This window comes from Hypomesus nipponensis, chromosome 12 (assembly GCF_054491055.1).
Source record: "Hypomesus nipponensis isolate SF chromosome 12, ASM5449105v1, whole genome shotgun sequence".
NCBI lineage: Eukaryota > Metazoa > Chordata > Actinopteri > Osmeriformes > Osmeridae > Hypomesus > Hypomesus nipponensis.
Genome location: NC_140372.1, coordinates 7,248,302 through 7,275,053, shown reverse-complemented (window position 1 = coordinate 7,275,053; position 26,752 = coordinate 7,248,302). Strand labels below are relative to the sequence as shown.

Genomic DNA, 26,752 nt, shown 5'->3' with positions numbered 1-26,752 from the left:
AGTCCCACAGTCCCCTCTGCAGGGGCTCCAGTACTGAGATTTCAACTGGGCCTCTGCAAACCAGTCAACCAGGAGCAAAAATCCAAGCTGGTACTGTGAAACAGTCTCAGACTTCAAAGGCTGCAAAAGTCATACAACCATCCACCTGTTTCCTGTCTGAATATACCTTTGTACTTGGTTGAATTGGGTTCACAACATAGCACATTACTCCAAACTATTACGTAGATGATGACTGTCATACAAAGGACGTGTTGCAAGAAAATACTTGAATGGATGGAGAAAGGGATTACAGTAAGAAAGAAAAGGGCAGGAACAAGTAGAATGAAGTGCCTCGAAGAGCATGTGTGTGTTCAGGGACAAGGAGCAGGTCTGATTACAATGCGGGCCTTCCTAGACAGCATGCCACTGCTCTAAGGAAAAGCCTCAGCTGTGAGGCAGCAGCCTGTTGTGAAGCTGAGGCAGACATCCCCAGTCAAAACAACCCAGCCAGCCTGAAACAGATGGTTCTGGCGCCCCCCACTCCCCACCACCTCCCTCCTCTCCAGAGGCTCTGTGCCGGGCACACACACACCTCCTCAACCCACTATTGCTTACCGGTTTGTCCAGTCCTGAGGAAATGTTTGGGATTTTTCACAGACGCCGACTGTCAGAGTGGGGAAGGTTTGGGTGAAATGGGCCGCGTCCAGAGATGGTGAGATCACCAGGGCCGGCGCCACTTATCTGAGCAGGATCTCGGACTGCCCAGGAGTTTCCTAAATGAGCCGCCAGTGCTTTCCACCGAGCTGAGCTGGAAGAGGAGCAGTGCCTGCCCATTCTGTTGAGGATCTACAACTGTTTTCTTTTCAAAACCTAAAAGAGGAAATTCAGCTGTCAACTCTGAATGAGCAAGAGTTCTTGGAATGTGTGCAATCCACACCCTCTCAAGGTGTCTCTCCTGATAACATGCAGCTATACAACTATATTTAAACACTAAGTGTCAAATCTTTTTTGAAAGTGGTTAAATGCACCTCCAAATACAACAGAATATCAGCAGAAGGCATTTTAATAAAATAGTTAATCTTTCTTACACTGCCTCTGACAGCAACTCAAGTTCATTCTGGGATATAAAAGCCAGTTCTGTACGGAGTGTAATGACTTGTGTTTACCCACAGTGACAGCTCACTCCTCGCTCCCCGCCCCAGCCAAACCCCTCCACCCTGTCCCCTCACCCCATCCTCGTGCTACGGATTAGCTAGACAACAACCCTTTCCATGCTTTCCAAACGGACACAGAGGGGCCTGGTAATTCCCTTTTGGTCTGGAAATATGCAAATGCTGATGATGGCAGCTTTCAGATCTCATTCAATGGAACATCTCAGACTGTGATCCGATGAACTGGACAGTTTGTGGCAGGTCCCTGACTTACTGAGCAAGGGAATTATCCATGTACAATGCTTGCTGTCTGTCAAACCACGAAGGCACCTAACAGCAGTGGGAACTTACTTTAAAATCAACCCATGAAAACATACTGTAGGAGGAAACAGTGATGGAGGAGGGTGAAGATTGTGCAGTATGTTATTAGTCGAAAATGCTTGATGAAAGTGCAACAGTTTGCTAGTTTTATTTGATAATCATACGTGCCTGCTTTATTGTCAAAGGGATATCTTGTGTTCTTTTTAAACTAGCCCTATGGCAGTAGCCTCACAAATAGGATATGTATTTTGGGTTGCTGTGCACTGAATATAGTGCAGACAATTCTCTGTTGTGGAATCCTTTCCCACATGCTGTTGAATGGCATTGTGGTGTGTTGTTTTAGCTGGAGATACTACAAAACACAAGTCAAATTAAACCCTAATTCAGCAATTAGCACTTCATCAATCACAGATAATTGGGGGTACCAATGGCCTGTTTAAAATAGTCTAATGCTAAAAGAGTTGCAGACCAAGAAAATACTGTTCAATTAAACATATCACAATATGTTATGTTTAGTAAAAAATTCCTCCAGCCAAAATGCTTTTACTCGAAATCTTACTTATGCAAAGAACCAAAGGTTTGACATAAGCTTCATGACAATACCATGTCGGTCTTGACGAAAAAGGTTAATGTGCAAGCGTGTCTGTGTGTATGTGCATTTGAGTTCTAACTGTATCCCTGACTTTTAATTTAATGTACGAAAGGCTGGGAACCTTTCATCAATATACAAACTCCAAGTGGATGGCCATCATCTGCAACTACAAAAGTGGTTTCTGGAAATGGAACCCTATCCCTGATGGTTTTAGTACTGAACAAGGTTTGGATTTACAGATAGAAAATGCATAGATAGGCCTTTAAAAAATATTTGGACTAGAGTAAAAGAGACAGCAAGACAAATATAACTGATAAATAGATAATGTCCTTTCTTGTCTCAAAGAGCTACAAGTGAACTGTCATTAGTTTTTTTTATAGAGCGCCTTATGCAGACTGTGTGTTCAGCTGAAAATGTTTAGGAAGTTGGAATATTACTGGTCCAAGAATGGATTTCAGACAGTGGAGACAATCAATCAAATATGTTTAACCTCTATGCACCAATGGGTAGGGTTTTTAATTTCAGTATGAATTGTATTAAATAGGTATGCATTATTGTTCTTTGTAGTTTACAGTCTGAGACTAAAACCCTAGGGTGCTAGACCTAGTTTTAACTGGCGTCGTGGTGTCTGTGAAGATGATGTAATCTTGTTGGCAACTTGGTTGTAGTGATAATTCTGTATCTGTATCTACAAGGCTTCCTTGTATTGAAATAAAGCTTTGTTTCTGCCCTGGAGAAATGGAGACCAAACACAAGTCAAATGAAATAATGTATGTTAACAAAATCAAAAGCAGAGTATTGTAATGCAACTGTAGCATGGGCCTCATGTGGTTGTTCCAATTGCATGTATTTGTAAATGTATGTTTTGTCAGTTACGGTATATTAAAAGTAGTTAAATATGGCTCTCCTTTTCATTCATTGTTCCAAACGAGTGTTTAAAATGATGACTTCTTGTTACAGAACTCTCATGTCTTCGATAATTAAATGCTAAAATAGCTTCAGAGATGTCAGTGCAACAATAGCTGGTGACTCTGAAATTGACACTGGCTTTACTGACATGCTCACTTTCAGCACGATCAAAGCCTCCTCACAGAGATATGATATGATATCTGAGTACACGTGAGGATGGACGGAGCTTGCTGCCAGAAAAAAAGAGCAATTAGGTCGACATCTACTGGGCTTTGTTTACAGGTGTGGTGTTCCCCACAGAAGGATCAAAGCAGTCAATAAAGGCAAAAAGGGAATATTTTGTCCATCTTGACAGAGGGCTAGGAAATTGTTGTTGTTTCTACACATGATAATTAAATGAACACACTAAATTAAAATTTTACATTGACTAGAGGAGAACCAACGATAAATAAACAATCAGATAATTTAAGGACACATACACAGTAGCATCGCAGTAAAATGCTACGGAATGTTTTGATACTATTTGAGGACTTCCTAATATACAAATAGGCAAGTGGTTTGTAATAACTTTTCCGTGAAATCATGGTGATCCAGTAAACAATATAGTGGAAGAAGGTTGAGAATTGTACAAGACCTTTTCACCTGGTGTTTACAGAATCAAACCATGAATCAATCACAACATGCAAAATGTCATGTGCCTCATAAGTTTTGAAGGAGTAAAAAGTAAATGTTAACTATGTTAATTATGTTGGCTCTTCTTGCTGCATAAGAAAGGGACAAAGCCTTTTAAAGATGAATGTCAACCCTGCATGAAAATACCTGCCTGAGCTCAGATCTAAGCCCCAGCTAGCATCATCATAGGTAATACAGGGATCTGTAATACCCTTTGAGGAAATCTAGTGTCTGATAGTTTCCTAATGGGATTAGCTGGAAGGTAAACCTCAGCACCATTATGACGTCCTTTATTTCCCTCTCGAACACAGAAGTGAAGGAGGGAGGGACTAGGCACTAGGCACCTGAGAATCCACTTCCTTTTTACTTGCAGAGATGCATTGAGATACTACCCTTGCAGCAGTGGAGAAATAATCTGTGGGAAGGGATCTATGGCTTACCGACACCTAGACTCTAAAACATTTTGGGGGAAAAACATTGTTTGTATTGCGCATGGCATTAAACAGATACTTACTTATGGTCTTACACCTCATCTTCAAAGAGCTGGATTGCCCTCAGGAAGAGCAGGTGCTGAATCACTCCGATAAATCTACATACATCATTCTCTAAAATGCATAAAATACAAGTAGGACATGCCTCAACAAAACTTACAACCTAAGGGGTAAGAGTAATACTACTGTATTACAAATCCAAATGTGCCCATGTGTAGTCTAGTGGGGCCTATTTACTTCTGTGGTGGTACATTTTCACAAAATAAAAAACAGAATATAAAACAATTACTGACATTGTTGACATATGACAACCGGTCTTTCTTTGTTCTTTCAAAACACTGTCAAAGCATGTGCAGAATGGATATTTAGCAACAATCCCCGCAGCGTGCGCAGTGCACTGCTGTGTAAGGAAAAAGTACTGTTGATCAGTCTTTTCATCACTGCTTCACCTTGGGTCCATTTGCATAAAGTAATCTCCTACACTGCTTAGGCAAGAAAGGAAAGGTAACTGTGTCATGGAAGCTACTGTACACTATTCCTCGTTGTGAATTTCAATTGAAGACGGATAAAGATGCTCATCACTAATTCTAATTGGTTATGCAAAGATTCTTTAATTTACACCACAACGAAAACGTCAGACTCTTGTTTTATGTGATTGGTCGTCATCCTTATCATTGTTCTGTTGTACGCTACTTTGTCGCTTCCCATTTGCCATGCACACAGTCAGTCAAACTTGCATGCGATTAGGCTACATACTTGAGGGAGGGGCAAAAATCAACTAAACGTAAACAATCCTCAGAAACGCCATATTGAGTTGAAACTAAATGCGGTTTTGTCAGCCAGGGAGCTTCTAAAAGCCAGAGGATACGTGTGCAAACATTCTTTCACATGCTTTCATACTCGGAGAAAGCAGCTGTCTTGTCGTGTCAAATGATAACAGTCTGAGGTGTTAACGTGTATAAGTTTTTTAGCTGTCGGGTGTACCGGGGAAAATCTAACCTAGTACCATAATATCGGTAGGTAACAGTACACGTGAGGACGCCTCATACGAAAGAGGTTGCCAGCTGACAGTGACAACTTGCGTCGCTGATCACAGAACAAAAGTGGAACTTCGCCTGTGGATGGAACTCTACAGCAAGACGCGTGTCTGTTTGGAACATATTTAATTGCAGATATTCTCGAATGCTAATGCACGATCGACGTTATGCAACGAAATTCCGCCATCACAGCGCTTGCTATAGGTAGCTCTGCCGTCTCAGTGAAAGCTTTAAAAGAAGAGCTTTCGCCCAAAGTAGCCGCATAGCAAGCTAGTTATCATTGAAGTACAACATCCCAAACGAGTGTAGCTAGCCAAAGCTATGGCTATCGTTTTTACGCTGGTCAGTGGGAGGTTAAATTGAACTCGGCCATTGAACAATATCGCCCATGTAACACTCTTTACATTACACCACTTGCGTATCTCGGTTGTAACGTAATTAGCGTGTTAGTTGGCCAAGTTTGACGGCTCGTCCTTTCAACATTGTTCAATGACTGATGAATGGATTGAGTTAACGTCCAGGCTTCCTGTCCGCGATAGGTGTTTCCACGAGTCGAGTCAACAAGTCAGTAGCTATCTCGCTTCAGTAATCTTGTGACATTGAATCTAACGTTACGAACACAACTGCGACCCTTAGTAAAGCACGTTTGGATATATTGCACATTTGGACTCGAATTCCCTGGACATATACTGTACTAGCTCTTGCTGGTTGCCGCGACATAGCTGGCATCGGGGATATTTTCTGAGGACTCGGGCAAGCTACAGTACTTCAACTGCCAACTGGAGGCTGTCAGTGTCAATAACACACTGCACTGACCATGTTGACATACTAGGATAGCAGTCCAGTAGCGATGTTTGTGTTTTTGTCCAGACATTCACAAAAGTCGGCGGAGGAGCAACATTTGTAGCTTTGTGATTTCCTCGAAATCAAAGGATTACATTTGGATGGAAAATGGTAGCTGCTACCAAGCTGGCGTTCGCCGTTTTCCTCGTCTCGTGTTCCTCAGGTGGGTGTGGATTGTGGAAAGCCTGCTAGATTGCCCGATATGCTGGTGTCTGTCTTTGTCTATTATCAGAAGCAGACATTCTGTAATGCAATGGTTTGGTATAGCTGTGTCTTAAACTGAGTCGATTGAATGCTTTGAATTGACATTTTCATTGAGTTTGAGATGTCATTGGTCAGCAACCGTCCGGTCAATACATCGTCACTTTCTTAATTGTAAAGACACAGACCAGGGTTACAAGCTACTATATGCACTGGTGTCCTTGGTGAATATGCTAACCCTGCATAATGTATAATTGTATTTTTTTTAACCTCTAAAAGTTGGTTGGTTATTTGTATTCCCATGTTTGATGAGTAAGGCATTATCAAAGGATGCACCTTGTCCTTGTCACAGGCATGTGAAGTTGTCATAAATACCAGTTGTCCTTGATTAAGGCTATATTTGGTCTGATGTTCATGGTCTGCAAATATTTCCCTGCTCAGTCAAAACAAAGCTATTATGTAATTGTCAAATCTTTTCAGGCATGTAGAAAGCAAATGTAAGATCTAGCCTACAATCCATGAGGAGTTGGGTGTTGCTCTTCTCCATGCCCTAACCCTATTGCAGTCTACATCTATTGTGGTTGTAGTCTAAAGTTATACTTTGTCTCCCATACAGTAGCCTACTTTGGTAAAAAATGTTTTAATTGTCCAGGGGTATTGTTGAGAAGAGGCATACAGCCAAGACTATGTGGACACAGGGTTGAGTATCTTAGTAATAATGTATTATAAAGTCCAATGTGTAGCCTATCCTGTACTGGTCAGTAATCTAATGGTGTTAGGCCCTTAAATTGGACAAAGGTCCACACATAGATTGATCCTCTTTTAAACAAAGCTAAAGAGGTTACACAGCCATATGCTGAGGGTAAAGTAGCTCGAGCCCAGCAAATCCTCTGCACAAAATGTATAAAGGTCACTTCAATAAATCCTTCAGTACAGTTCATTATTAATCCTAAATCACAGACCTGGTATTGTTCTTAGTAAGTGTGCCTACCTAGTACGCTGAACCCCACTTCTGGGGTTGTCCTTGATTTTCACTTTCAGTTTGTTTGCCTTTTCACATCAAGATCAGATCAAGACCTCATCTCGAATAAGATGGTCTCTGTCGGTGTATTAGTGGCTCAACCTTTGTAACTGGAGTGATTTTTTTAGTCTGAACAGGTCTGTTTTCTGTGTGGATGATAAACAGCTACGACCACAGTAGCTGCTACAACTCTTTTTCCATGTCCGTTCTTTCTCAGGCCTGTAGACTCTCATCATGCTGTCACTTTCAACCTGAAGCCCAACAAGACACAGGCCCATTCATTGTATTTAGGTTGAGGTAACATTGGATTTAGTGTTTGGATGTGAGAAATTCATACATTGAGAGGTTGGAGAAGACCTGGAAAGTGTATATTGTTCGAATTAGCATTTCTCTTCTTTGTGTGTTTATTTTTTTTGTAAAGTTTATTTTTTTAGGTTATGATTTATGGGAGCTTACATTTTGTGGCCGAAGTCCATTTCTCTCCTTCAAGCACTAGACTAAACTCTCAGGTGCAATATTTAGCTGTTTCCTGATAGGTACAGAAGTTGACATGTAGCCCGATGCTGTGTCCCAGTTTTTCCAAATAACTCCTGCTTGAATAATGCAGTAGGCTCCAAAAGCTCAGGTGTGTTTATCATGACAAGACTCCTTTCCCATTGGACCTTCTGTGAGCTCCATTCCATGCATTTCCTGTCTATTGTCACCATAAGCAGAATGTGTTGCCTCGGGGAACATTGTGACCAAAGTTATACACCCTCTGAGGGATTCAAACGTATCCAGTTCCATACATGAGATATTTCTGTTCTTGTGGTAGAAGCCCTACACTGAATGCAAGCTGGCTTGTAGACCTGCTCGTTAGTGTTAGACCTTAGTGACAGATGGATAATGTGAAAAATTCCCTTCCATCTAAAAACGTCTCTCTTGACATCAGACTATGGCCCTTTTCTATATTATATTTTCTTTCCCAGTTGGATTTCACAAACTACCATATTGCATAACTCTAGCAGAATGTCAAACAGACTTATTTGAGTCAGGGGGCAGAATAAATATGAATTCCTTGGCGGGGATTAAATAGATGTAATGTAAATGTTGGACATCGAAGTGTGTAGATATACAGTGTTATCCTTCATTAGGACTTGTTAAATGTAGCCTACTGTAGAGGGGGCAGAGATAAATCTTTGTAGCAAATCTTCATGTCCTGTATTATCAAGTCACCTTCAAACATCACCAACACGTAAACAATAACGCAATGTGACAACATACATTGGGGAGTTAACACCATTGCCATGACAACTGCAATGCATATTGTCAAAACTGGCTTCCAGGGTGATGATGATGATTCTGCTTATGATTTGGTGATGACACAAAACATTGTTACGCAACTACATTGATTGCGTATCAAACCCAGATGTGTGCCGTCATTTAAGTGTTGCAAGAGTTTATTCACTGCCATGTGGGGGTGGTTTAATATGCATTACTTGGTAGAGACACCATGAATCCCAATTTATTAGCCTAATATTGATCTAGTAATAAAGTAAACAGGGGCCTGTGACGGGCCTATTTAAGCAAAGCTTTAACCATTAGGAAGGGGTTTCCTGTGCTCTGCAACTGAACTCTTGGACATGGCATAGGTTGCAGCCTAGTGTGAGGACCCGGCAGGCCTGGACTGTAATAAATGCATCCTGCAGATGTTGCTGGATATGCTTCAGAGGCCAGCAGTCTAGACAGACTGGCTGTGCAATGGCCTGGCTTTGATCTTTGATTAGGCAATAACTGGAAATCTATCTTGTTCTTTTTTCAGGTGTCTTTAGGCTCTTTGCGGCTTTTTGCATGTTGTTGTTCTAACTGAATTTTATGAAATGTGTTTAGTCATTTCTGTTATCCAAAGCACAAAGTGAAAATTGTAAGCTAGCCTATATGTGGCCTGTATGGTACATTGTTTTAATGGATCTTTTTCTATTATGATCAAAAAGTGGTCAGTCAGGAGGGTTATAGTAAGTTATTACATAAGGGATTGATACTGTAGGGTATGGCATTACCATTAGTATCTGGCCTGTGGATTTGTAGTTTATTGACTGCTCTCGAGAACCAGAAAGGGACCAGGGACTGTGTTAGGAAATGCTGCATTTGAGAGTGTGTGTTCATCCTAGTGGTATAACCTCACTATTCTCTCACAGTTGTCTTACTCTAGCTGCAGTGATTTGTGGTTTGTAGTCAGTGATTTGTTTAAAGCATTCCAGTTGTGCCCAAGATAATTATTGAATCACATAAGTGTTTCTCTTCCCTTGAAGTATTTTAGTACCCCAACCTCCTCCTGATAATTCCAGATAATTTAGCAAGCGGGTGAAGCCCCCCCCCCCCACCCCCCTGTTCTTTAAAAGAACTGTTCTTTTTTTCTCTTTTTCTTTCCTGTATCTACAAGAACACTATGCTCACAGGCTGGTTTGCAGCCTATTAGGGTGCAAGCCCTGGAATGTGGCACATGGGCGAACTGTACTGTACAGTGGACGGTTCAGTGGGAGCCCAAATGCTCAGCCTGGGGCAGCATTAACAGCCGGCCATCAGCAGTATAGCCTAATTGAGGTGGAGACCAATCGGCTGTCGGACATTCCAGTGGGGATTAAGGGGATTGGATACTGTTGCTGAGTTTGGTGGTTTTAATGCCTGTATGGAAAGACTGCAGCCTTTGTGACCGGCTAACCTACCCCACCGCCCCCTGTCACGGCTGAGTCAGATCAAGCTAACGCAATTCTCCTGCTCGTAGGCCGACCCTATATCTGGCACCACGATTCAGCGCAAGATCACTAATGTGTGACTGCATTCATTCCGCCACTAAACAAGGATGTGGTTTTGTTGTTACGGACGGTGTTACATAGAACTTGTAGATAAACACGGTTTACAAGGGAGCAGCAGGCCTTTGTTACGGTGCAGTGTGTGCACAAGCCGTCGCTGATTATTCTTTTGTGAGCCATCATGAGAGATCCGTGGCTGCTTGTAATTTGACCATAAGCACTCCTAGCTTACTGTAGGAAGTGCAGCATCCCTCAGCCTGTCACAGGAACAGTGATTAAGCCTACCCCAGGCAGTGAAAGCTTTGTGCCCCGGTGACATACAGTAGCACCCATACTGTACCCTACGTTATATAACTGTAACTCAAGTCCGGTGTGCTGCACAGGGAATCTGTGTGTTGCAGCGCGCACACGATTCAGCCCGCAGTCTACTCTTTGCACAAGTAATGCAAGCTGTCTGATAGTCAGCAGGAACCCAACACTGCAGCAGTCCCAGCCATACACTGCTCCTTTACACCACAAAGAAGCAGCCCCAGTGATTTTCCATGGCTCTTCATACAGGATGGTAGAAGAGCCCGTGAAGGTGTTCTGTAGTGTGGAGAAAGGATTGCCTGGAACGCCTTAAAGGGCTGCACCACAAATGAGTGGAACTGAGTCACGTACACGCCGGCCAGGTCTGCAGGTTCATCTGCCGATTTGTTGAAGTGGCCTCCTGTCTTCAACTCTCCTGCCACAGAATATATCACCAGTGATGTTATGATTCCACTTTTCTTGAGAGGGAAAAAGTTTAAAAAAAAAATCAAATAATAATCACATGACTAGGTGTCATATCATCTTGAAAACAGACTCCAGGGCTTCAGTGTAGATATCGGTGTAGAAGAGATGGTTTTGAACATCATTTGGAAACAGAAACAAGGATCTGTAGCCTTGCAGATGTGCAGATCAATGGACATGGTGAAGAGAGCAATGTTCAGTTGTAGTCTGGAGTGAGACACATCAGCGTTCCAGAAGCAGGGTTTCCTGTTGTCATTGTTAATGACCCCCAAACACCTGCTTGAGGTAGGAGGAGGTCACGGGGAAACAACTGGCATCTAGATTGTCCAAATGTAGTCCTTTGGCAGATGAAGGCAAACTAGCCAGCCAGCTCCCGTGAGATATCTGCCAGAAGCATAACAGCTGAATGATTTGTGTAAAATGAGAGCTAGTCATTCAGGTTCTCCATTCAGCAAGTCAGGCTGTCCAGGGACTTGGTCAGTGACCACTCTTCAGTTGCCTCGAGATAGCTCTAGGGCTGTTGAGATGAATTCCTTGCAGTTGATTTCCCGTGCTGTTTCCGTAAACAAGCTGTTTTGCCTGAGGGTAGGTTACCTAAAGGCCAGTCCACCAGAACATTTAGAAAATAGACTGACAGAGTAAGGAAATATTTCCAGAGGCTGTGTTAATGTTGCAGCCACGGTTACGGAATCCTTTTATTTCGCTGGCCTGTAGTTTCGGTCTCACTGACGTCAGTTCCTTCTGTCATGTTAGAGGTCCAAGTCTGCCGATTCCTGAGATTCCTTTCCATAAACAAAGCCACACTGTTCTGTTTGATATTACTACACTTTTTTACTCTGCTGGAATGCCTGTCTGAAAACCCAGATGACAGTACTGAAGTTGGCTATATTCTCCCATAAGGATTTACATTTTGAAAGGACCTGCCTCTCCCTCCCTCCCCATCCATTTGGAGACCTGTTCGTCTTATTGCCAGCTAAGTTCTCCAGCTCCAGTAATGCTCAGGCTTCCATGGTTACCTTTTCCCAACGTCACCTTTGGCTGGCAGACAGAGGGAGTTAGCAACGTAGCTTGTGGCCCGCCGGGGCACTGGAGAGAGTGCCAAGCCCTGACTTTTGCCACATACTCCAGCAGCCAGTCAGTGGATACACTATGTTCAAATTCCAGTCAGTCCAAACAGCTACATCATTGACTTGAACTGAACTGAGTAGATATGTTGTCCTTTGGCAAATTCACAACTGTACCTCAGCTTGAATTGTAGCCAGGGTCACACTTAAGCTAACTCTGCTGTATTGGTCCAGAATGATTGCCTTCTTGTTTCACTTACTGTACGTATAGACTTGCTGTCGGCCGCCTGTGCTGTCAGCTACATGGTAGACGGTTGAGTTAACATTTGTGCTAGCTATACTTCCTACTGCTTTGAAAGCAGAGATCCTCCTACATTGTGTGTTGTTATCTTAACATGATGGATCCTTCCAGAGAGGGATCAGCAGCTTCACAGGCTGGCGGTGCTTCTCAAGCTGCGGTCAGGAATGTTTCTGTTTCTGTAAACACTTCCTCTAAGGTTATTATTCTGGTTAACCACTACACCACATCGCATTCAAGGCCTACCAACCGTAAGATGTTTCTTAAATGATTGTGACCACTTCATGGAAGCGACTTGTCCAAGAAACACTACGTATATTTGTCCGACTGGCCTACATTCGAAGGCTCATATTTTTGCTAATCTATTCTTTCAGCGCTGTTTTTTTGTTTCCTTTACTCAAACCTTGAGTATCGAGGAAGTTTCCAAGTCCCAAAAATGTTCCTTTCTGCAAACAAACATGCTGTCCGGTTTGACGTTTTCAGACTTCATGGAATGTGCTGCAACAAAGGGTCATTCTGTGGCCTAGCCTGACGTGTTCCTGTACGTGGGTGGGAATGTGCTCTTAAGGCTTTGTATCTGCTTGACACAGTCATTGTGTGGGCTATGCACTTACTGTCATTAGTAGATTCTAGGGAAAGCCAACTGAGTCAGAAGATTGATTCAGCAACAAACACAAAAAAAATCCCTCCAGCATTCCAACTAAGATGGCTTGTTAAACATAGTAGTGCATTCAGGCAGGTTGTTTACTGTAGTTTCCTTAAAAAAAATACTTTTGAGCTTTGTTCACATGGAGCCCATGGCCGATATGGGTCACTCTGCACCATCTGGCCTTGGGCTCTACCTTTGGCCCCTCGATGCTGGAGGAGGAGCTGGTCCTTCTGGCTCGACCGGCAGTGAAGCGGCCAGTGCGCTCATCTGGACTGTGGGATACTAGAGAGGGCAGGCTGCCAGGTGGACAGGACCAGGCCAGGGCCGCAGAACAGAGTTTAGGAGGCCACGAGCCAGAGCCGTTCTTAGCTCCAGAGGGAGAACTTGGAGCAAGGAGGAGCTTGGAAGGCCCAGCCTAGCAAAGACCAAGGCCATGGTGGGGGGGCATCATGTATGGGGAAGATGACGGGAAAAAGGGTGGAACAGGAGGGGAAATAACATTACCCACAAAGTTGGTATGCTGAGATGCGTGATAGCCTCATTTCATCACCAGTAGCCTGTAGGTCTAGGTACTGGAAGCATTGCTAAGGTGTAACCTGAGTGCCTAGACCAGTTTCTCTGTTGTAGCAGGCCAGTGTTTGTGTTTAAAATAACCCGGCTGCAGCTCGACCCAGGCTCTAAGCCTTGTTTACCTTTAGCTGCGTTTTATACTTAATCCTGACAGATTTGGAATCCTGCTGAAAAATACATGACTTTGCTAAAGTTAGCCTGTTACACAAGCAGCGTTTGAAAAGGCATGTTTCAGTTTGGCTTGCCCTGCATCCATTCATGCTTTAGTAATAGGCAGTGACAAGTAAGCCATGGTAAGTTTTGTTTTGTTCCTTTCTATTTTCTTTTTGAAGGAGTATGTATGGTGGATGGAGGGGGAGGGGACTTTGTTACTTAAAGCTCATTTCCAGGCGGTCAAATAGTCCTATTTCACACATTGTTCCCTAGTTCCCACTTGACAATACAGTACAGCAGGGTTCTCCCTACAACAACCAAGGCAATCTGTTAACGACTTGCCAACCTAGGTCATGCCTTTCCAGACTGCTTGCATTTTGTTTTCAGCTATAAAAACGTTTTGTTTACTCTGAACATCCTCTGACCCTAACTCTCTCACCCGCTGTCCCCTCCCCGCCTTGCAGGCGCCATCCTGGGACGCTCTGAGACCCAGGAGTGCGTCTACTTCAACTCCAGCTGGGAGAAGGAGAGGACCAACCGCAGCGGCATAGAGCCATGCTACGGTGAGAAGGACAAGAGGCTCCACTGCTTTGCCACCTGGAAGAACGTCTCCGGCTCCGTGGAGATTGTCAAGCAGGGCTGCTGGCTGGATGACGTCAACTGCTACGACAGGTAGGCCTGGCCGGCCCACAGCTTGGAGCTGCCACTGTCTTCCCCCCCCCGCCCTGGAAAAGGATGTGGGCGAATGAAGACTTGAGAGCTTTGATTTATATAGTTGTGAAAGGCTAGGAGTGGCTGTACAATGTTTTCTTAGCATTCAGAAGTTGTTGATATTCCGTGGTGTTGTGATATAAACACATTTGTGGGCGTAAAGAAAGAGTCCAGGCTAAACGCACACTATTCTAACCCTTTGGCAAACAAATAAGATAACAGGCCAAGCAGTCTACTGGAACCTCCTCGACTGTCTCTCTGCCCATTGAAGGTTCATCTTACACAGTGGCCCAGGCGAATGCCAACTCATTTGTTTACAGTATATGATCTGTCCTATCTTTGCCAATTCGGAAGGAACAGGGGACAGAGCCGGAGTCTCTCCTGTAATTGTATCAGCTAGCGAATGACGCGCGTGCTAAAGAACATTCTAGATGCCCCCAAAACATTTGACCTGAATGAAACTACTTAAAGTCCTAGCCAGTAGAGCTTTAGTGCTGGCACGTACCGCAGTCCGTAGCGTCTTGCAAATGTCAAATCATCGAATGCCGGAGGCAGAGGGCTCTTACTGTCGTGTCCATCTAGTTGCTACTGCCCTGTCCTTGTTGACTCCACTAACCATTTAAATCATGAATGTCCTGTATGTTTATGGGTCATTTTAAGCCCTGCACTGTAACACATCAAATCTATTTTGCCTCCTGTGAACTGTAGGCCCAGTCCTCCTCCCTAGAGAGCCCAGATCAGTGTTTGGTTGCCTGCACTCAGCTTGTATGTGATAGTGATGTGTGTGTGTGTGTGTCCTCTTTGTGTCCCACAGCAGCGAGTGTGTGGAGAGGAAAGGCAACCCGGATGTGTTTTTCTGCTGCTGTGAAGGGAACATGTGCAATGAGAAGTTCCTCTACAGCCCCGACACTCAGACGGTGCAGAGTAAGTTCCTCTGGTCACCGGGGCTGTCGGCCCTGTCCACGACCAGTTAGACGCACACCAGCAACCCTCCAACAACCTGAAAACCACAGCAGTAACCTAGGTCTGTGCAGAGCTGTGGTTCTGTTAACACTGGCAACCTGGCAAAATCCAATGTGGCCTCCTATGTATCTGGGTGGGGGATAAGGGGGCTGGACCACATGGCTTAACGACTCGTTTTTGGGTCAGGGGGCTCTTTGGGGCGGTTATTTTGGGCTGTTGATTGATGTCTTTGATGGAGGAAGTTACAACCATCACTCTTCATTTTAGAATTACATGTTCTACAATGCAGAGCAATAGTAAAACTGTTTTAACTGATTAGTATTTCAAGTTACTCAAGTTCTATTTGCTCGGAGACCCAAAAATGTAGTCTCAAACTTTCAGATCTTAATACTTCCCTCCCTTTTTCTCTTCTTTCCTTGGCCCCAGCAACCTCCAACCCGTTTACCCAGAAGCCTCAGCTGTTTAACACCCTCCTCTACTCTCTGGTGCCCATCATGGCGATCACAGCCATCATCCTTCTCTCCTTCTGGATGTACCGCCATCACAAGCTGGCATACCCACCTGTCCTGGTGCCCACCCAGGTATGTCGGAATCCCCCCACACACACACACGCACACACGCACACACACACACACACACATTGGTTGTGTGCACCAACGGAGGGGCCCATCTGTGATGACGCCTACTCATCTTGGCTTCGTAGAATACAGGCAGATGTTGAGAAACACTGGTATGGGGTTGAATTAAATGATCCTGCTCTTCTCTGCTGACCCCTCCTCCGAGTCCGACTGCTAACATTAGCTCCGTCAAGAGATGCCTTCTCAGGTCTCTCGATCAATCCGTCCTTTTTTCATTTGCAGGCTCCGTGTGCAGGAGTGTGAGTTGTGCCCTATATGCCATTTATCTTCTTTCATATCTAAAAGACAGAAAAGCCAGAACAAAGGTGGGAAAATGAGGTTTTGGAGTTTTTCTAAAGCGCAGTTCAATGGTCACAAAGGTCACCAAAATACTCCTACTCTGCGAGCTGCCCTTTGCTGTGCTTTGGTGAAGAAAGCCCTGGGCTGGCCGGCAGCTTATTTTCCGTGCAGAGCTCCACGTCCCGACCTCCCGCCTCCCTCTTTTTGTCATCTATTTCTGGGGCGAGCCGAGATGGCCGCGTCCCCGCAGCCCCGCCACACTCGCCACGGACAGCCACGGTGCACAGAAAGGTCACACAAACACACACACTTTGATGAAAATTGGTGAACGTGTTCATATACATGTATAAGGTCAGGGGGTGCAAGTGGGTTCTGCTTGGTTACACACGCACGCTATATGCTGTCATGTATTCATGTGAGGTCCAGATCCCCTGCTACACTCCAATCCCAACAAGGAAGGGAAAATAAGGGAAGATCCAATAAATAATGCAGTTTCACTTTTCTTCCCCCCCCTCCCCCCGCTCTCTCCATCTTTCCCTCCCTCTTGCGCACACACTTCTCTCCTCTTCACAAGCCTCCATAGGTCTCCCTCGCTCGCATTCTGCCACAGGTTGAGCATGGGAGCTATAAAAAGCCAGTTTGGAGGCAGGCCCTGAGGACATTCGGTGTTTAATTAATAATGCATCTACCCGGAGCAGCAGCCCTGACAGCCCGCGTGCAGGTGATCTCTGACACCGGCCCATCTCGCCCACTTTTACTCTTAACCACTGTGTCGGATTTGGTACCGCTGCCCCTAAATGTTTTATTTGTATTTTATTTTTACCCCCGTGCTGGGGGGTTTTCAACATGGGGAGCAGCCCTCGGCAAAACAAATGCACCCTGTTGATCCTTGAGGGGAAGGGCGTCCGCCTCCTCTTTACATAAGAGCCTTCAGCTCTCAGGATGCACCGCTTTGCCTGCCGGCTTCACACAAAGACTTAACAGTATATTGAAATGAAAACGTCGCTATATCGCCATGGCAACTATGGAATGCGTGAACCCGTTGTCGGTGCACTGCTCATTTGTGGCGGAGGGGCTGACTCAAGCCATCGACATACTGTCCTTGAGTTGAGCAGACACGCGTGTACATGTGATGCAGTGTACATGTCAAGCCCGGGGTCGTTTTGATTTGGTTTAAGCTGACCTCTCTGCAATGTATCTATCTCAAGCACCTCCATACAATGGTTCTGTGTGTCAATGTGCCCTTGGGGGCTAGTTGGAACAGACCAGCTCATGCAGGTCCAGACCTGCCTAGGATCCAGCCCTGCTCCTGCTGTATGGAACCTGAGCCAGGGGCCGCCTTGTACATTATTGATGAGCCTTTAGAAAGGCAAACACTTAATACGGTGTTGTTCTGAGTTTTGAGATGGGTGGGGGTGTAGATTATGGGATGGATAAACAGACGATGGATCACCCAGGAGGCGATAGAAACGTTAACCTCGCAGCACTGTTCAGAATCGTGTTTTGGAGGCAGCATCATACCTAGAGCAGTCACCTCGCCAGTATCCAGTCACCTCAGACACCCAACTCTGCCGGTGCGTGTTGGGTGTCAGTCGTGGGGCCGAACACGTGCGCCTCGGGAGAGAGGGCCGAGCGCCCAGGGAAGCAGCCTACGTGTTCTGCACCGTCTCCACAGCGTCATCCCCATGACGTCGAGGGCCGCCACGCCGGCCCCCGGCCCACGTATTTGTCATGGGGGCTCCATATCTCACATGGCCGTGCGAGGTCGAGGAGGAGCAGGAATTGATTCCGTTCTCGAGCACACAGAAAAACCCAGTGCTCTCTGCTGGAGAGACGGGGAGGAGAGGAGAGGGGAGAGAAATCTCTCCCTAACCAGAGTCATCGATCACCCCCCCCCCCCCCCCCTCCCCTGGAGAAACACTGCACTATCTGCAGCCTTTTCAACCACAAAAACAATAACTACTCTTTGCCTCCTTTGCCCCCTCTTAACTAGCACGCCTTTCATATAATGATGGAGGTAAGATAAGTTTAATTGAATTTTTTTTCAGTGGGTTTTAGCCATTTTTACCCCTCACACCTTTTTGTTTTCATATATGTATTTTCCTTATTTTTGTTTATATGCAAGTGCTATATTATGCTCAGTATGAATACGTATTTGTTTCTTCAATTATAGATATATTCTTTATATATTTATTTTTTTGCATGATCGATGTCTAACCCTTGTGAAAAATGCGAACTACAAAGAACCAAATGCATGGATTAAAGGAACGCTGTCATTGAATGCACTGTGTATGAGCATGGAAACCTATCTGTGATTGTCTTCTGCAGTTATGTCTGGTGCAATGCACTCTGGGAAATGGAGTTTGCTCAACGACAGTATGTAGTTCTGTATTGTACAGCTTGTGTTGACAGATGGGTTAGAGAGGTGTCAGTAGCTAATCTAGAAATAGCCTGTGTCTGGGACTTTCACCTTGTCCATTGAAAAAGAGAATGTTGTTTATGTCAGTAAACATGACATGTTCAATATAATCACTAGTCATTGCAAACATCATGAAATAGAGAGTCTGCTCCCTTTGATGTGTTTGCTAGCTATAGACCTATGAAGGCTTGTGTGTGCTGTTTGTGAATGGGGAGCTCCAGCCTACTGAGTGAAGTCATACACCACGTCAGTGTGCACACAGTTTACACAAAGGGGCCCTTACTGATGAGAGATGCAGCCATTTCATAGTGTGCCTACCTTTTTGAATGGATGGACTTCCGAAGCAAAGCTGAAGGAGACTGACTGGGGATGGTGGTGTGGGGTGCAGGGTGGTGGGGTGCAGGGTGGTGGGGTGGGGTGCAAGGTGGTGGGTTGGGGGGCAGGGTGGTGGGGGGTGGGGTGGGGTGGGGTGCAGGGTGGTGGGGTGCAGGGTGGTGGGGTGGGGTGCAAGGTGGTGGGTTGGGGGGCGGGGTGGTGGGGGGTGGGGTGGGGTGCGGGGTGGTGGGGTGGGGTGCAGGGTGGTGGGGTGGGGTGCAGGGTGGTGGGGTGGGGTGCAAGGTGGTGGGGGGTGGGGTGCAAGGTGGTGGGGTGGGGTGCAGGGTGGTGGGGTGCAGGGTGGTGGGGTGCAGGGTGGTGGGGTGGGGTGCAAGGTGGTGGGGGGTGGGGTGCAAGGTGGTGGGGGGTGGGGTGCGGGGTGGTGGGGTGTAAGTGACAGGCGACAGATATTTTTTCATTTCCCCTGGTCTGCTGACAAAGTGTAATGCGCCCCATTGAGTGTCAGCCCCGTGATCACAGCCACGGATCTGATGACCCCCCCTCCCCCCTCCCCCGCCTGTACACAGATCACAGGCTGGAATGATGGATGGGCTTCAGAACAATGCTGGCGCAGATGGAAAGCAAGCCAGCTATCACCATCCCTCCCTTTTCCCTGTCTCCCCTTCCATGCACTCACCAACCTCCCCCTGTCCCCTCGCTCCCTCAGGGTCAGTCTTCTCCTCGTCTCCAGGAGATAGCAAGGGGGCCTCCACACTGGCCAAAACAAAGCCAAATTCACTGTCTCGTTCAGTGGTTCTCCCGGCAATGTTTGTTCATTTTCAAGGCCATTTCAATTCCTGGAAAGTCGGCGGCAGCTTCTGGTTAAACAGAGTTGGCTTCAGCCTGCAGTTATGTCTCTGTCATCAATGCAGCCCTTCACCCTCTGACAGAGCTGGACCCAACATGGGATGGGCTCGAGGTCGCCACCTCGCACCGTCCTGCGGGTGTCAAAATAGCCTCTGTCCTCGTCGCACTGTTCGGTCAGAGAGCCCTCGTGTAAACATCGTCCTTCGCTGTGAATGCGCCCCCTCCCATTAGTCATCACCATTGGCCTGCCAAGACTCATAACCCCTTAAGATTCAATATAGCCCGTAAAATACTGCAACATTGTTCCCATCTCCTTCTAAGGACACGTTGTAAACTGGAGATGACAGTTACATCTACAGTTTTAGGACACCCCCAGGTACACCTGTCCATTAAAAAGGGATATAATTTCTAATGCTATCTTTACGACATGTATTGGAATAGAGACTTTGGGGGAAATTAAAACGTGAAAGTGTTTTTGCTTTTTTTACACTTCACTGTGACCCTGGTCAATGTCAGCATGCTGCCTGTTGTTTACGACGGCTGTCTATCCTAGCATTCCCCTAGACTTGGGACGTTAGTCCTCCCTCCCTCCCTCCCAGTCCTCCATCCCCTCCACTGGTTGAGCCCTCTAGTGGGCATTGAACCATCTGGTTATCGGCGCAACATGACATTGCTGGATCGACCAACATACAGAACCATTCATGCTCCTGAAGCTCTCTCTCTCTCTCTCGCTTGCTCTCTCTCTCGCTCTCGCTCGCTCTCTCTCTCTCTCTGCTCTCTGCTCTCTTCTCGCTCTCTCTCTCTCTCTCTCTGCTCTCTCTCTCTCTGCTCTCTCCTCTGCTCCCTCTATGCTCTCTGTGTTTATCTTCACCTGAAAGTCACACGTGGAAATGATTAGTTTAATCCAGGGCACCAGCTGACTTAACCCCCTCTTATATTTGGAACACTTGCCTCTCACTTTGTTTACGTGAGGGCGTCCGGCCTTAAGCCACCGCAGAGGGAGGCTTGACCCGTCAGGCCCACTGAGATCATGTTGCTCCTCCTGGAGCCAGCGCAGCCACATAAAAATACACGGGGCCGCATCCCTCGTTGCAGCCACGCCTTGTTTTTAGTCTAACAGATCGAGTGTGGATGTGTAATACTGTATGTGCGGCCCTCCGCTCATTTGAGGCACATGTGGGTTTGGTAACGCTAAATGTAGCCTCTTTGACTCGCCAAACACTGCCAAACATGCCGAACCCTAGCTGTCAATGGCGCGGAAATATACAGTACATCGTTGCTCCGATCTATCTGCTTTGATTTCGCTTACACTCTTGTTATTGCTCGACTTGTGTAGTTCAGTAAATGTAACCCAGTGCTACCTGGTCGAGATCGGATGAATTGTTGACGGTGTAGACCTGTCTGTCAGGCCCTCTCATTGCTCCAGCTGGAGTTACATTCTGGTCAGGGTTGGAGTGTGCCCTTCTCCTGGACTCCTGTGCAAAGCAAATGTAAGCACCAGTTGCCCTCGACCTCATCCAGTCACTTCAGATGGCCCTTTTGACCCTCGTCATTTGAGCGTCGGGCTGTTTAGTGCCGCCAGCTAACACCCGCCGTGGGCGGAGAGTGCATGTGGGCCGAGCCACACGGACTGAGCCAGGTGACGAGCGTCTGGCCTGCTTCCCTCCCCCAGGACCCAGGGACCACCCCGCCCTCCCCCGTCCTGGGACAGAAGCCCCTGCAGCTGATCGAGATCAAAGCCAGGGGGCGCTTCGGCTGCGTGTGGAAGGCCCAGCTCCTCAGCGACTATGTGGCCGTCAAGATCTTCCCCATTCAGGTATCGGTCAAACGCTCCAGTGAGGCTCTTTGTTTCCGACCTGGAACAAGCTTGTAAACGGAGCCCCTCACAACACGGGCGTTTGTTTCGGCACCTGATACTCAATTGTGTGTTTTTTAGTCCCCCCCCCCCCTCATCTGTGTAGTGATCCCCCACTGTAGCCGGTGTGGGTTGCGTTGAGGTAAAACGTGTGTGTTGTTTCTGCGGGCGGCGTGCCAGGACAAGCTGTCGTGGCAGAACGAGTACGAGATCTACACCCTGAGCGGCATGAAACAGGAGAACCTGCTGCACTTCATCGGCGTGGAGAAGAGGGGCAGCCACATGGACATGGAGCTGTGGCTCATCACGGCCTACCACGACAAGGTACTGGTGTCGCCCGCCCGCCCGCCCGCCGACCCTGCCCCCCCCCTCTCTGTCGTTGTCAGGGCCGTCGAAACGTGGCGCCGCTAAACAGCTCTGTGGATAATGTGTCAGTGTACTGGCAACACTACTGTACTGTAAACTTGTCAAGTCAGTGAGTCAGATATATTTGGAAGGGTCTCTTTTGCGGCGTGTTGTACAAGCATGTCGTTAGTGCGACTTCACGCACAGGGCCGCGCTTTTGCTTGCCTGTATTTTTAAGAAGACTACTTTTAGGGCCGCCTGCTGTTATCTCATTCACACACAACGGGAGGCTGTTAGTGATGTTCCACAGGTCTGGAACGCCCTCTGGTGGTAACTCTGTGACACTACAACCACTTCAAATGCGGTCGAACTAAGACGGCAGTAGGGGAGACGTTGTTTAAATGACTGCATCCTTTCCTCTGTTTGTGAACAGGGCTCGCTGACTGATTATCTGAAGGCCAACGTGGTGTCCTGGAACGAGCTGTGCCACATCGCCCAGACCTTGGCGCGGGGCCTGGCCTATCTCCACGAGGACATCCCCGGTCTGAAGGACGGACACAAGCCAGCCATAGCGCACAGGTGGGCTCCCATTGTCTGGCCCTGCCCCGGGCCTGCACACAGGGCTCCCCCCCCCCCCTCAGCACCTCCTCCTCCTCATGTCAGGCCTGTCTGACTGCCAGCAGCCTGTCTGCCTCTCACAGCCCCCCGTTCCCCTGGCTGGATTGAAGGGTGTTATTTACTGCCGTCTCAGGAGAGAGGCATTTCCCTGAAGAACCCCGCTATGCTGCTGCCAGCACTCCTGTTAATGTGGTCCCGTCCCCCAGCCAGCCACAACACTTCACTGTGAATGATGACGTCACCCACCCCCTTCCTGTCAGCATCCATGCATGCCAACACTCTCCCCACTCAGCCTCCCTCCAACAAAGTGGAGACGAGCTCCCCACTGCGTCCTCCTCCGTGTCCCCGTCTCTGTAACTCTCCTTCATGTCTCCTCTCACGACCCCAGGGACATGAAGAGCAAGAACGTGCTTCTGAAGACCAACCTGACGGCCTGCATAGCAGACTTCGGCCTGGCCCTCAAGTTTGAGGCGGGGAAATCTGCCGGAGACACCCACGGCCAGGTGAGCTCGGCTGGTGACGGCTGGTAAAAAAAAAAAAAAAAAAGAAGAAGCTTTTAATAGTTATAGTGAAAATACTCTGAGCCACCTTCCAACTCTCAAGTTATCACCTGAACTTCTTATCAGGCTTAGAGTCCATTTGCACTATAAACACGTTTCAGGACTGATGTGTGTGTGTGTGTGTGTGTGAACGTGTGTAACCCGTGCCCTCCTGTGCCCCCCTGTGCCCTCCTGTGCTCGTCCAGGTGGGGACGAGGCGCTACATGGCTCCTGAGGTGCTGGAGGGGGCCATCAACTTCCAGAGGGACTCCTTTCTCAGGATAGACATGTACGCCATGGGCCTGGTGCTCTGGGAGCTGGCCGCACGCTGCACGGCCGCAGACGGTGAGAGGAGCTCCTCCCCCCCCCCCATCGTTGTCGTTGCGTGGCCGGTGTATTGCTCCTGAATCCCCCCAAGCCTAGCTGGCTGGTGTGAGGTCTGAGCGGGCCGGTTGCCAGGGCGAGAGAGACCAGCTGGCCTGGTGTGCCGCCTGCAGTATGGGGATCAATGACCCGGGGACAAAGCTGACTCCGCGCAGAACGGAAATGGTCAGAACACTTACATGGCTGAATCGGATCCTCTGAGGCCCTCGCTCTTTTTCAACACTTTGTCCGGGGGTCGGTGTGTGGTTGTGTGTGTGTGTGTGTGTGGTTGTGTGTGTGTGTAAGTCCGGTGTTCGTGTCTCTCTCTCGCCCCTGGTTGTGTGGGCGTCGTCTGATGTGTGTGTGTGTGTGTGTGTGTGTGAGGGGACCTGGTGCGTGGCTGACCGGTGCTGTGTTACAGGCCCGGTGGATGAGTACATGCTGCCCTTCGAGGAGGAGGTGGGCCAGCACCCCTCCCTGGAGGACATGCAGGAGGTGGTGGTCCACAAGAAGCTGCGGCCCGTCCTCCGAGAGTGCTGGCAGAAACACGCGGTGAGGGGGGGCGGGGGGGCAGCGCCACCTGCGCTAGCACACACAACCACAACGTGTCCGGCCTATCGTCAACGAATCCACACGAGAGAGAAAAAAAGTGAATTCTTTCCTCATTATTACATTGAATGACCTACGTTTGTTCCCAGTGTAGCTTCTTAGTTGTGTGCTCGTCTCTCTCTGGCCCTGCAGGGCCTGTCCTTGCTGTGTGAGACCATCGAGGAGTGCTGGGATCACGAGGCGGAGGCGCGCCTCTCGGCCGGCTGCGTGGAGGAGCGCATCATCCAGGTGCAGCGGCAGACCAACATCATCGCCCCGGAGGAGATCGTCACGGTGGTCACCATGGTCACCAACGTGGACCTCCCGCCCAAAGAGTCCAGCTTATGATTGGCTGGATCAGACACTCTCTCCCACTCCCCCCTCCTCCTCCTCCCGCTAAAAAGAAAGAAGACAAAAAACGTGACGTGACTCTGGCTAACCCTGGTTGGTAAGCCACCGCCAGCCTCAGACTGACGTGGCGTGGTGTGTTTTAGTGCGGGCCACTACTCTCATTCAGGAAGACCTGGGCCCTCCCACACTTGTTTCTATTGACATTGTAGTAACATGTGTCTGGAGATGCACTGTTGGACTCTTCTGAGAGCCATCCTGAGGAGACTCCAAGCCAGGTCCCTCAACAGACACACTGCAGCTGTGCTGGGCAAAAGGATGCGGTCATTCAAATCAAACTTTTGTCAGGTATTTTTCTTCATATTTATATTATATATGTATATATCTATATATACATATATAATATATCTAGATATATATATATAGATATATATAGATATGGATAGATACATATCTATATATGTGTATATAAATATAATATGAGACGGACTGGATCTTGTTTTTATATGAAAAGAAGAGAAGAAAGCTCCCAGCTCAGTTCATTTCAGTATAAAAAGGGCAACTTGTTTTCAACACTATTTTTTGTGTTTATATGACTTACTAATTTAATGCCAATAAGAAACAGCTTCTGAATGTTTAGTGTAATGCTGGTGTACATATATCAACAGAAAAACATGGTATCAAGTTGGGGTTCTTTTTATTGTTTTTGTTTTGTTTTTTTGGAGGGGGGCCGGGGTGTACATTTGGAAGCATTACTACTATGAAAACCATGAACCTCCCTCAACAAGGTATACCTCAGTTTCACATCTGCTCTCGTTAACGCAAACAATCCACATTACTATTCAGATGATTTTGGTTTGGTATAGAACTTTGTCAAGGGATCGAACTCATGGCACTCCCACTCGCAGCATTTCTGAAGACATATGCCAAGAGAAGTATGGCCATACATACACACCAGTGTTTCTGCCTTTTATTGCTGATTTCTCCTTTTTGTCTTTTTCTTTGTCTTTACAACTTGGTTTTAAAATGTTCTTTTTTTTTTTTCTTTTTTTTTTACACTGTTAGCCACCTTACCAGTGATATTATTTTAAAGTATTTATTTAAAAAGCACTTACCTATTATGATTTGCTGTGTCTACAGAGTAGTCTATCTAATGATGTGAGCATGCCTTTTTCAGTTATCTTTTTGGTATACGTATCCTCTTGTATGAGCTGTGACACGTGTACATTTAGCTGCGCTTCGATCCATACGGTCACATGGTAAGACATCTGTATTCTGTTCTGGGTGGTTTCACTTGGCCTGTGCAAGGTCTGTTGTGATGTCTCTTGAGATGCACCTCAGGAAGCTTTCATCTATCCAGTGGCCTCTCCTCAGCTTTCCAGATGGGAGGGTCTCCCTCTCCCTCTCCATCTCCATCTCCATCTCCCTCTCCATCTCCCTCTCCATCTCCCTCTCCATCTCCCTCTCCATCTCCATCTCCCTCTCCATCTCCCTCTCCATCTCCCTCTCCATCTCCCTCTCCCTCTCCATCTCCCTCTCCTTCTCCCTCACCCACACCCTGTCCCTCCCTCCCTCCCTCCCTCCCTCCCTCCCTCCCTCCCTCCCTCCCTCCCTCCCTCCCTCCCTCCCTCCCTCCCTCCCTCCCTCCCTCCCTCCCTCCCTCCCTCCCTCCCTCCCTCCCCCTCCCTCCCTCCCTCCCTCCCTCCCTCCCTCTCCTTCTCCCTCACCCACACCCTGTCCCTCCCTCCCTCCCTCTCCCTCCCTCCCTCCCTCCCTCCCTCCCTCCCTCCCTCCCTCCCTCCCTCCCTCCCTCCCTCCCTCCCTCCCTCCCTCTCCCTCCCTCCCTCCCTCCCTCCCTCCCTCTCCCTCTCCCTCTCCCTCCCCCTCCCTCTCCCTCTCTCTCTCTCTCCCCCTCTCTCTCTCTCCCTCTCTCTCTCTCTCTCCCTCTCTCTCTCTCCCTCTCTCTCTCTCTCCCTCTCTCATATGCCAAGTGCCATTCCTATGCCACATTACTGCAATGGATACTGGGCAACAGGACGTTCGAAAGTTCTCGTGGGGTTTATTTGTGAATGTGTTCCATTATAGGCTTGAGCGGCTCAGTTTTTCATCTGAGTAGCATTGACACTGGTGCGGTCACATTTGAAAGGTCTCCTCACACTTTGTCTTTTAACAGATACCACAACAATGTTCAGGGATCCAACAATACTATGCTTTTCTAAGTTACAGTAGTTTGAACCTGTATATGCAACAAGTGCAGGTGCAGTGTGTATACTTGTGCAAAATTGTCACCTATCTGTAGCATTTTTATTAAAACATTGACCTTGTCATGATCTTAGGGGAATGGAGGGCAGGTGCCAATTCAAATAATACTATTCCTTTACCTCACTGGA

At 47.3% G+C, this 26,752-nt stretch overlaps 1 protein-coding gene across 2 annotated transcripts; it reads left to right on the top strand.

Annotated features, from left to right (window-relative positions):
• The first annotated feature begins 4,911 nt into the window (after window positions 1–4,911).
• acvr2ab (activin A receptor type 2Ab) lies at window positions 4,912–25,486 on the top strand. Of its 2 annotated transcripts, none has more exons than XM_084667800.1 (11): window positions 4,912–6,158; window positions 13,979–14,186; window positions 15,043–15,149; window positions 15,615–15,769; window positions 21,379–21,522; window positions 21,742–21,885; window positions 22,340–22,485; window positions 22,913–23,027; window positions 23,270–23,408; window positions 23,848–23,978; window positions 24,168–25,486. In XM_084667800.1, the coding sequence occupies exons 1-11, from the start codon at window positions 6,104–6,106 to the stop codon at window positions 24,360–24,362; spliced, it is 1,539 nt and encodes a 512-aa protein (XP_084523926.1). In that variant the 5' UTR covers window positions 4,912–6,103; the 3' UTR covers window positions 24,363–25,486. The 2 variants fall into 2 exon arrangements, with proteins under 2 accessions (XP_084523926.1, XP_084523924.1); XM_084667798.1 differs by having other exon boundaries at window positions 15,040–15,149.
• Window positions 25,487–26,752: the final 1,266 nt, after the last annotated feature.